We start from the raw sequence: 12,440 nt of genomic DNA on the forward strand, positions 1-12,440 counted from the left end.
AGTTAGTGTGGCTTCCAGATTAGGCTGTACATTTACTGACAGAAAGTATCTTGATTCTAGCTGTGCATATCTATTTCTTCAGTTCCTAATCTGTAGTTGTTTTCCGTCCATGCTAAAAAGGACTTAACATGTGCCCAACAAGCCAAATTGATTAAGCGGTCATTAATAAGATATTTGATACTTTTGATACATTACAACTCTAATCATAAAATTTCAAAAACAGATTTCCATCTACTCTGCTATATAGGATTCAAGAAATAACAATACATATTTTGAGGACAAAATCTATCAGTATTCAGAATATGAAATATGCATGTTATGAAATAAAGCTTTGAAGCACAATCATTATACCTCTGAAGAAGGCGTAATGCACTGCAAAGAGCCTTCAAAGCAGAAACCCCACCTTCACCATTTCTGCTCTCTTCTTCATTTTGAAAATACTTTAAGCTTGGAACTTTGGTAGCAAGATAATTGCCGAGGCTCATGTGATTTAAAACTTGACCTGCCATATTAAAGAAGCCAAAATATGGACAGAGATTAGCATTTAATGCTTACTCTAACAAGGTCAGCTTTACTATGTTACATATTGCAAATGTAATCTTCAAACACATTCCTTTGCATTGTGGGCAACTGCAATAACAATCTTAAAAAAGATAATTACTTACGTCCAAATAATTTTTCGGTGGACCGAGTGACTACATTCACTGTTCGATCATTAGGAATATCTGTAACCTGAAAGCAATCATCTGCAATTATAATACGCCTTGGTTGCCTGTACTCCATGAATGGCAACTGTAGTAGTATATGACCAACATGACGCAAAATATTTGGATCCCTTGTAAACAAACCTGCATAAGATGACAAATATGATAAACTTGGTATAATTACTGGGTAGATCAATTTTTTATCAATTTTTTATTAATATCCTGAAAATATTTGATCAATGACAATACACAAGACATTAACAATTGGCCAACATTGACACACACGTGACCTATGTGCCAGACATGCACAAGACATGTCCTAATCAAGAAATGTCCACTCATTTCTAAGTGTCTAGATATCCAACAAACAGATGGGATATTGTTGTATTCTTTTGCATAGTTTCTACACCTTGATCACAAGATAAATAGCAATTTATATATCAAATGGCTAACTGTTATAGAAAACAAAGCATAGGTTTGAGATTCCAATAAATGAAAACTTTTGTTAGTATATGTAGGTGTATATTAATTTTTTATTGTTCCATGAGGGCACGACCCCCACCCACATTTCCCCATGTCCTCCTTTGGGGAAAACTCAGGGTAATGCATGGGGAAACGTTTCCCAAGTGTGGGGGGGACACATTTCCCCAAAAGGGGATTGGTCACCCCCACCTTTAGAAGGGGGACATCTAGGTGCTCCCCCTCCCAAAGATTTTTTGTCTAGCAACCCATGAAAATAGAACAAAAAATAAGGGATAGAGCTCTGGCAAGTCTAGGACCTTGGTAATTAATGGTAATATTAAATTCTTAAAGTAAAAAGATAGAAAAATCTAAAGGAGAATGTCACTTTAGGTAAGATAAGGAGAATGCCATTAATTGTTTCAGGATGTTTGAGAGTGGTCCAACCTTATTAGACTACATACGAAGAACATAGAATTTCATATCACATTCAAAATTCAGCAGACTTAACAGTGTTTAGGATTTCAAGATTGGCAGGATTGTAGCATTTCCACTAGATTGCACAATAATGAATTTGCATGGGATGAATTGTTACTGTTGTGATTTTATCATTAATATTTTTATATTTTATAATTTTAGACATTGGGTCTCCTGTGCAAGGGACCCCTACATCCCCCCATCCCCGCTGAATTTTCCTAAAATTTGGGGGGTGCTCCCACACACGCCCCTTATACGTCTCCCTACTCTCCTATTCCAAAAACTTGGGGGAACATAGTAAATTTTTGGATTGACAGTAATTGTAAGCCTATATCTAAAAAACTCAATAGACCAAAGTTACTTGGGAGCGGGAGCAGGGAGCGACATTTTCAAAAGTTCCTGGTTCGGGAGCAAATTTTTATATAATATATATTTTTTTATATATTTTGATGCATATATGTCAACAAAAGCATGTAATGATGAATTAGATATAAAAAGCATAAAAACATGGATTGAACCATATAACATCAATCATCTAGATGTTATAATCTCCATCAACTACGTCCACAAGTTAGCAACATATAACATATCGAGTCTCATGATTTTTCAATCTTAAAGTTTCAAGCTTTCAAAATTCAATATATAACATTTATCATCATTGATCACTTAAAGTTGTAACTTGTACTTGTAACCATTACCATTACCAAGTAACCAAACGATAACAAAGAATATCTAACATGAAATGAAATGTTTCATTCATTAATTGCCAACTTCAAACTGCAAACTTAAATTGTCATATATTGTTTACAAAAAATATCATAATAAATATGAAAGAGTCAACAGTTATAAAAATTACTAGAAACTAGAAAAGACAAGTAAATCCATTATCTATTGTTAATGCTTGCACTTTGTTTATGCCTTACACACACACCTAAGTTAGTAAGAAAAGCCCTTAACCCCACAAGGAGTGGTTGGTGGAAAATTTAAGAGATGGGGTTGTCACCTATTCCCAACTCTCTCTCCATTTAAGCTCTCCCCTAGGCAAGCTAAGGGGGTGGTCCCTAAATGAAAAGCTAAGTAAAAAGTGATGTGAGGTTTCTAGGAGATGTTAAGATTAATTTAGATTACTTGAGATTATGAGCAAATATGATGAGTAATATGACATGAAATATACTTCAATAACCATCAACACATAAATCAAAGATAAGCATATAAGACCAGTGCTTTCAATATTGCTTCAAAATAAATAACACTTGCTCCAAAAATGAAATGTTTCAAAGTGAAACACAAGTAACTTTGTCAATCAAATAGATGTTAGAAAAAAATTATATCACTTGCAAGATTTAAAATTGTTTTCAAAGAAATGCTTCACAATGCTAGAGCATGTAAAGGAGCAATAACTTGCAAAATGAAACAAGCTAAAGCCTCACTTGCAAAATGAAACAAACTAAAACTTCACATGCAAAATGAAAGATATGGTATTTGCCCATATGCGATGTTACAAAATAATCAATTCAAAACATTTTCATCATGACAAGTATATAAATAAATTGCAAGTAAAATAGCTTTAAAAGTAAAGTGTGTTAATATGAAATTCACTTAACTAAGGTTAGATGTAATTATCTTGGTTAATCTTAAACTAAATGTCTATTCTAAGTGAGAGATCTTCCTCTTGAACTCTTTTCAAAGGGTAAATATTGGGGTGACTGTAAGAAAGAGGGGTTAAGGACACGATGGTGTCATTAATAATACCCTTCCCTTGAGTTTTACTAACCAGCATGTGCCATTGTTCCTACAAGGGGACAAGCCACCTTCATAACTGCAGAGTCACACACACTTTACCTTACTTTGTACCAATTGGAAGAACTTTCCAAGAATGTCTATTCCCTAAGATGTCTATCAAACAAGCTTATGCTTGGAGGTTGATTGAGTTAAAATGCAAACTACACTAAAATGCCTAAATGCTATGCAAGTAAGTTTTCCCGAGAGAGATTTGCAATGTTTCAATATAATGGAAATGAGATAGTGCTCAAAGTAAATTGCAAATGTTACTTCAATTGGAAAAGGAAATTAGTTTGTAAATGAATTAAAGTGATGCAAGTGTATTGATGTTTTGCAAAAGGAAATTGCCACAAGTAAATGAAGTGCTCAATGTTGAAGAATCTAGTGCAAATAAATGTAGTGTGATTCTTCATTACTTAATAACAATTTGTGGAGTCCTTTTACTTTTTCTTGTTAGCTTAATCTTCTTCTTATTATTATTAATGCATGTGTGTGTACTTCATCAAACTGCTACCAAAACATAAGAACAAGAACATAAGATGTTGGCTCTCTGCGAGGGCCAAAACCTCTCTTCTCTTGAAAGGAAAACCCTTCAGTAAGTTTTCTCTTATTGAAGCTTCTTTCTTGATCAATGCCAAAACCAAGACCCTTGACTAGAAGAGCCTCCAAGCACAAGTCAAGTCCTTCCTTTACTTTGCACTGTGTTTCCCTAGCACTTTGTCTACCTCCTTTCGACACTTCGTTCCCCGACACTTCGTCCTCCTGCCAGCACTTCGTTCTTCCTTCCACTGTAAGTAGATCTTGTAGAAGAGATACTTTTCCTTAGTGATATCCTTCACCTAAGGATACTCATTCCTTCTCCTGATCATCTGAGTTCCTTCTTGGTGTATGGTGGAAGGCATAGTGTGACAGCATTGCAACACTAATTCTCGCACGTGTGGGAGGTACCCTAGAGAATTAGGGTCCTTTTTCCTTTCCTAGAGAGATAGGCTTCTTCGCTTGACTTGGGAGGCCTTGTAGGCCTAATTTCAAACCCAACCAACATTAATTCATAAATTGTTTGATCCTATTGTTATACCCGCAGACTTACCCACCTCTTCTTCGCATGTGTCTCTGTTTCTAGCCCTAGAAACAATCCTCTTCACTTCGGCCTTCTTCCTCCTTCCTTCGCTTGTCTTGGAAACCATTTAGGCTTATGTTCTTATCCCAAATAATGAAGTTTGTGTGACTGTAATAGAGGGTTGCTATGACAGCAGAGACCCTCTCCTTCTTCCGCACGTGTAACTGTGTTTTAGCCCTAGAACAGACTTCCAAGGCTTCAGTATTTCTTCCTCCTTTTTTGCCATACTTGTAGACCCTTTCTTTGTCCCTTCTTCACCCTTTTTCTCGGCTACCTTCACTGATTTCAGAGAGATGGATGGTGTTATAGTGGAGTGGACAACGTCTATATATAGAGGATTGTCCCTCCCTTTAGGCCGACTAGAAGACAATTTGTAGGTTGACTATTGTCTTACTTCGGATGGCTTCTTTGGTGGTGTAACATGCTTGAATGAGTTTCTTTGGTGGTGCCTTTGCATAGGAGGAGACTTGACTTTGCTTGGAGGTATTCTTTTGACTTTAATACATATTCATACATGGTGTAACATGCCCTTAAGGCCTTCAACATTTCCTTTTGACTATTTGACTCACCTATAGCACTTAACATGTGCTAGACCTACTTCAATGAGCAAGCAACTCATTGACATATATTATAAAAATAATATTTATTTTCTTGAATAAGTACAAATATCAAAAGTACATTTATGAAGACCGAACCTAGTTACATTTCCTTCAACACTCCCTCTTAACTAGGGAGGTATTCGTACAACATTACAAGGTGTTTGCCTATTATCAATCTTGAAGAATTCACATAAGAGAAACCGGATTTGAAATCCATCTGTTATAGCATCATATCCATCAGCATTGTCATAGTGCAAGGCCTTGACTAACAGCTCCATCTCTTCATGAGGTCATGAGCTACAATGCTGGCGAGACCAATGATTTATAGACACCTTCATCATTGTCTCTCAAGGTACATACCCACCCGGGTGTTCTCTAAGTATGACCTTCTACGACTATTCTTATCTTGGGTTCCCAACCCTCAGAAAATATCGGTCCTCTTGCCTACTCTTGTCTCAGATGCCCTACACATCCTCAAAGAGTATCGAATGCCAGATGATTACCTAATCCTCCCATTCTTTCTTCCCAGGTTAAGACAAGAATGTTGTGTCTATCTTGTGTCTACATTTCCATTTATGGCCTTCATCTAGACTTACGGTTGTTAGTATTGGTCTAGTGCATGACCCATGAAATGGAAAAACACAATTGTCATTCATTTGTAATCAGGGGTGATCCAAAACTCCCTCTTTACTAGGGACTCTTTCATTCATTGGCAGCTTCTTCTTCATGGGTCCTTCAGTTGCTTGATCTCCTTCCTTTCTTTGATGTCATGAAGTCTTTGTTCGAACTTCTTCTAGGTAGGGCACCATCCATTGATCACTTTCCTTCTTGGTTTGTCATGTCATTGCTTCCTTCGTGGAAAGTGTCTTTCTTACCGTACATCAGGTTTTCTTGTCATCTGGCTACTCCTTTGTCATCTGTCCATGCTTCGGAATACTCTTCTCATGGATGCTTCGTTGTATTTGCTTGTTTACATGCTTCAACCTAATAGCCCACCATGACTTCATCCTAATATTGCTTCAACATTGCTCTTTCTTTTGTTGGATGGCTTCTTCATCACAACATTTTTGTAGAGTAGAATCAGTTATCTGCATCTTTTATATCTCCAAGGCCTTCATAGGTGTCAAGGGTCCTTCCTTCCTTTGTCAGAGTTGTCCTGCCTTCTTTCGGGAGATATCTTCAAAGTATCTTGTCAGATAGTGATTCTTGGTGATCATGGTGTTCTTCACATGCTTGATCTCTTTCTTCATTTGCTTCTTCTTAGATAGATAGGTCAACCATCTTATGCTTCTTGTGAGAGCATTTCTTTATTGCTTGCTTCTTGGACCAATGTTAAGTTATGGTATGTTCTATGCTTATAACAGTTTACTTCTTTTTCTTATTATATTCCACCGATTAGCAATCACATGTACATAAAGTAAAGTGCAGATAGAACATTAAACGATCGACAGAAAACAAGCCAAGACAAGAGACACAAGATGTGGCGGCTAGCCAGGGACAAACCCCACAATGCGTGGGGAAACCCTTTGATCAAATCTTCTTTTATCTTCAATAATTCAGCAGAGAGAAATAGTACAATAAATCTGATTCATATCAGCAGTAGCAAACCCTAGATCAGTAGCATCAGCATTAGCAGCTTCATTATCAAACTAGGGCAGACCATATCTCACAAACCGACAGTCGGATTGACTTCATTCCACCACCAAAAGTTTCGGCTTCCAGAGGAGGTTCAGATGAACCTACAGTGCAGTTCAGATGAGGAGATCTTCTAGGCCACGCAAGTCAATCTTTACTTCTGCAGTTGCAGCTTCAGTTTCAGCAGTTTCCGGCTTCAAACTAGGGCAGTCGATATCTTGCAAACCGTTCGTCGGATTGACTTCATTCCACCACCAAAAGTTGCGGCTTTCAAAGGAGGTTCAGATGAACCTACAGCACAGTTCCAAAGAGGAGATCTTCTAGGCCACGCAAGTCAATCTTTACTTCTGTAGTTGCAGCTTCAGTTTCAGCAGTTTCCGGCTTCAAACTAGGGCAGTCGATATCTTGCAAACCGTTCGTCGGATTGACTTCATTCCACCACCAAAAGTTGTGGCTTTCAAAGGAGGTTCAGATGAACCTACAGCGCAATTCCAAAGAGGAGATCTTCTAGGCCACGCAAGTCAATCTTTACTTCTGCAGTTGCAGCTTCAAATTCAACAGCTTCTAGCTTCACATGTGTGAGAGAGAGACCCATTTCAGCGCAGTAGAGAAGAGACTCATTTCTACGTAGTAGAGAGAGAGAGATGTGATGAGATGAGTGAGTCCAAATGAGGAAAAGTCCTCTTATATTTATACACAACGTTGGTGGGTGAATAAATGTGACTGTTGGGCTTCTGAGCCTACATGAGTTGTAGGTCGGCTTGATAATAATTCCATAATTAAAATAAATTCATATCTCCATGAATACTTATTGGAATCGGATGATCTTTATATCAATTCTACACCTCTCGACGAGAGGAATCTAATAAACATATTATTAGCCATGAATAAGATGACCCACATGAAGTTTTGCCCTGGTTGCCAATTTTAACACTCCCTCTCAACCATGGAGAACTTCATCTGCAATCTGTCTATTGGTCATTACTATTCATCCATCAAATGCACTGCCTTGTACAGCCTGACCCTTGCCCTGCTCTGCTCTATTTTGGCTGTTCTGCTTTGTCTTGTTCTGCCCTACACTGATCTGTACCGTTTTGTTTTGTTCTGCTCTGCTCTTGCATTGTTCTGTTCTACTCTGCTTTTGTCCGAATTATGAAGAAGAAGAAATGATCGAGGATGTATCATAATGACTCAAAGTCAATCTCAGAGTATGTACCACTGGTCCCAAACCAGTCTCAACCAACCCAAAGTCAGCGTCATAGTGAGTACAACTCCAATGGTCCTAGACCAATATCATCATCCACTGACTCAAAGTCAGTCTCAGAATATGTACCATTGATCCCAGACCAGTCACAACCGACCCGAAGTCAGCGTCATAGTATGGTACAACTCCTACCACTGGTCCCAGACCAGTATCATTGATCCCAAATCAATGGAGGTCATCCTAGCGTAGGGAGTACTGTAGTTACAACGATGCGTCCATCGGTACTACTATGGTCCCTAACTTCATTTCCCTGCTCATTAATCAAATGAGAGGTACTTCCCATGAGTCCCAGACTGCATGGGTGGGTAGGATGCCTCGACAGGAGAACACATCAATCCAGGCCTCACAAGAGAACACATCAATCCTGCTACAATTGCCATGGAGAACACATCAATCCAGGCCTCACAAGAGAACACATCAATCCTGCTACAATCGCCATGGAGAACACATCAATCCAGGCCTCACAAGAGAACTAATCATCCTGCTACACAGGAGAGCGAATCATCCTGTTCCACAAGAGAGCGAATCATCTTGTCCCACAAGAGAGCGAATCATCTTGTTCCAGTGCGTGCCACCAAGGGAGGGTGAGTCACCCTGTGGTCGTATGTTGCTCCAGTAGAACTGCAAGCCCCCCAGAGCTCCCAGAGCTCAATGTATGTAGCATGCAGGACCCTTTTACAAAGGTCTCTTGATGACTCCAAGTCGTTTGGGAAAATCACAGATTAGATCTTTCCTCGGGGCTTTGACAAGGTGTATCGACCTGTACATCATCTTAATGCGATGGAGCCTCCTTGCTCATCGTCTTACCATGTCCCAGATGATGTCTATCTGCTAGAGCAATCGACGAATACGGGATTCCTCAATAATCGAATCCCACCTCTGGTTGTTATAGAGAATCACAGTGGTATGTAATGTGAATCCAAACAACTCACTGAAGAGCTTTCGCAACCAAACTGCCTCACAAGAAGCCATGCTAGCAGCAATATACTCTGCTTCGGCGGTGCTCAAAGCCACCGACTTTTGTTTCCTGCTCATCCAGGATATCGAAGCAGATCCCAAGGAGAAACAGTAACCGAAAGTGCTCTTACGGTCCACCACACTGCCTGCCCAATCAACATCAGTATATCCAAGTAGTCTCACATCTCCGGCAGTGTATCTTAATCCATGAGAGATTGTGTCCTGAAGACATCTCAGAAGATTCCTGGCATCAATCCAGTGAGGCTCAACCAAATATGAGCTCACAATGCTAACTGCAAAACATATGTTCGGATAGAGGTTCACCAAGAACATCAATGCGAATGAGTTTTTGAAACTCAGAGGCATTTCCCAAGTCTGGTCCAACATCACTACCATATAACTTCTAAAAGTTAAGATCCTTGAGGTAGTCACAGGCTTGCAGTCCATCATACCGAATCTTTCCAATATATTTACCACATATTTTCCTTGAGATAGGAAAATTTCCCTTGGCTTCTGCCACACTTCAAGTCCTAGGAAGTAGTGCATCAGTCCTAGGTCTTTCATTTCAAATTCAGAGGCCAACTCCCTCTTACATTTGTGAATGAGAGGGTCTGCACCTGTTAGAAAGAGGTCATCCACATACAATACCAGTATGAGAGGCTTGTCATCTTCAACCTTAAAGTAAAGGTTAGGATCGGCTTCACTCCTAGTGAATCCCAGCTTCATCAAGTAGCTATCGATCCTCTCATACCATGCTCGGGGTACTTGCTTCAGCCCATAGAGAGATTTCTTCAACCTGCATACATGAGATTTTCGATCATAAATCTCAAATCCTTCGGGTTGCTCCACGTAGACCTCTTCTTTGATCGAGCCATGCAAGAACGCAGTCTTGACATCCATCTGATGTAGGTTCCATCCTTGTGAAGCGGCAAGGGCTATGATCGAGCGGATGGTCGTATATCTGGCAACAGGTGCAAATATCTCATCATAGTCTATACCTTCCTTTTGGGAGAAACCTCGAGCAACAAAACGAGCCTTATACTTTTCCGTGCTTCCATCTGCTGCATGCTTTATCTTGTAAAGCCATTTGGAAGTAACAACAGTCTTGTCCTGGGGTCTAAGAACTACTTCCCAAACATCATTCTTTATGATAGACTCATATTCTTCGGTCATAGCATCCTTCCATACTTGATGCTTGACAGCATCTGAGAATGACGAAGGCTCATTTTGTATGATCGTGCTCATGATGGTCAGGTATCCTTGATACCTATGGGTTTCTTACTTTCACGAAAGGTTCCTCGGGGTGCAGCATGTCCTTCAGCATCATCAAGTAACCCCTTAAGCCATGAAGGCCTCTTCCTAGAAGAGGAAGGCTCATATGGAGGAGGATCAATCGGATCCATGGGTTCTTCTACATCAGGCATTGATTCATCATCCTTTTCTTTCGGTTCTCTGGTGTCGGCTTCTTGAGAGCTCCTCAAAGTCGGAAGATTGATCACCTTGCTGAGAGCCATATCTTTGTCAAAGGTGACATCATGACTAATCACGACTTCCCTTTGACCAGTGGTGAACATTTCTTCAGGAGTCTTGGAACCCAATGCTTGATGAGGGCATCGATTTTGTACATATACGGCAGTGTTTGCAGCTTCAACCCATAGAAACTTCGGAAGTCTTTGATCATGTAGCATGGCCCAGACAGCTTCCATCATCATGCGGTTCTTCCTTCCCACCACACCATTCTGCTCAGGAGTATGTGGTGTAGTAGTCTCCCTCTTAATGCCAGCCTCAGATATGCCTGAGTGAACCAACTGTAATATATCGGAGGTCTCGCTTTGACTTCAGGGGAATGGTCCCCTTTTGAGCTTTCCTTTAGCACATCCAGACATACACCTTCTTTCTCTACTTGGAATTTGGGCATCCCTGTTACCATCTGTCTTACATAGAGTAGAGCTTTGTAATGAAGGTGGGCAAACCTCCGATGCCAAAGTTCAGACTAAAGAGATGTGTCATAAGACATGACACCTAGCGGACTTCCATCGACCTGATATAATGAATCAACACGAAACCCAAGAGTAAAGGCATCTTTAACATTATTTTTCCATATACGTACCTTGCCATCGCTGAAGGTTACCTTGTAGCCTTTGTCTTCCATTGCCGAGATGGACACCAGGTTCTTTCGGAGGTCAGGTGCATTTAGTACATCCTGGAATTTCTAGCCTTCTTGAATGCTTGTCCTCTTCCTTGATTCCCAGCTCTCCTTTTACCTTTGCTATTGAATTTGTTATACCTTTGATTGCCATCAGAGGGATTTTGATCATCGTCCCGGTGTGAGTCCTTTCTATCAGGGCACTCTCTTGCATAGTGACCTGCTTTATCGCAGATGTAACATCGTCCTTTTCTTCCACCCTTAGGTCCAGCCTTTCCTTTTGATTTAGTCCCCGAATTATTTTTTTTTTCTTAGCATGAGAAGAAAAGGCAGCAGGAGGACCTTTAGGCATGGGAATTTCTTGCTCTTCTTCCCTTGTTTCTTCTTGAATGCATCTAGCCATTAATTCCTCGAAACCAGGAATTACATTATAATTCAGAAGAGTAGTCCTGAACACGTACCATTCGGATGGTAATCCTCCAAGAGTCGTGAGTGCCATTTCTCTGTCAGTAATAGTTTCCCCAATAGATAGGAGATCGTTCTTCTTAAGAAGTATGCTTGCATACTTTCATCTTTACCCTTCTTGATTTCCCTCAGCTTATTTCTAAGAAACAAAATTGATTTGCATCATTAACTTTAAATAAACTCACCAGTCTGTCGTAGATTTCCTTAGAGGTGTCTAGATCAGAGATGTAGGCCACCAAGCGCTTGTCGATAGAGTCCCGGATGATCTTCTTTGTTTTGACTTCTCCATTTTTCCATTTGTTCCAGGCAGCAGCAGATGCATTTGATGAAGGCTCAACAATATTGCCTCTTACATGGCCCAGCACTCCTTGATCTTCAAGGGTTAGATCGATAGACATCTTCCATCCGTGATAGTCAGCTTTCTCACGGAGCTTGTCTTCGGCAGGAAAGAGTGTTGAGGACCCCATAGTTCTTTTAGGATAGCCTTGCCAATCTTCTCTTCGATGATTGCTCTTGCTCTTGCTCGGGCTTTGTCTTCACCTCAGCTCTGATACCATGTTAAGTTATGGTATGTTCTATGCTTATAACAGTTTACTTCTTTTTCTTATTATATTCCACCGATTAGCAATCACATGTACATAAAGTAAAGTGCAGATAGAACATTAAACGATCGACAGAAAACAAGCCAAGACAAGAGACACAAGATGTGGCGGCTTGCCAGGGACAAACCCCATAATGCGTGGGGAAACCCTTTGATCAAATCTTCTTTTATCTTCAATAATTCAGCAGAGAGAAATAGTACAATAAATCTGATTCATATCAGTAGTAGCAA

The 12,440-nt window shown here is 39.9% G+C and overlaps 1 protein-coding gene across 1 annotated transcript in view; it reads right to left on the reverse strand.

Annotated features, from left to right (window-relative positions):
- Positions 1 to 224: 224 nt before the first annotated feature.
- Positions 225 to 12,440, reverse strand: part of LOC149237401 (outer envelope protein 64, chloroplastic-like) — a gene marked incomplete at its 5' end in the record, with an annotated part of 118,046 nt that continues 105,830 nt past the window's right edge. The window contains 2 exons of the mRNA XM_089369259.1: positions 225 to 502; positions 666 to 848. Of these exons, the coding sequence (XP_089225385.1) occupies positions 240 to 502; positions 666 to 848 (446 nt within the window). The remainder of the gene's footprint in view (positions 503 to 665; positions 849 to 12,440) is intronic.

The sequence above is a fragment of the Pinus tabuliformis genome, chromosome 8 (assembly GCF_031772625.1).
Source record: "Pinus tabuliformis cultivar Carrire ecotype Pingquan chromosome 8, CPIR1, whole genome shotgun sequence".
Taxonomy (NCBI): Eukaryota; Viridiplantae; Streptophyta; class Pinopsida; order Pinales; family Pinaceae; genus Pinus; species Pinus tabuliformis.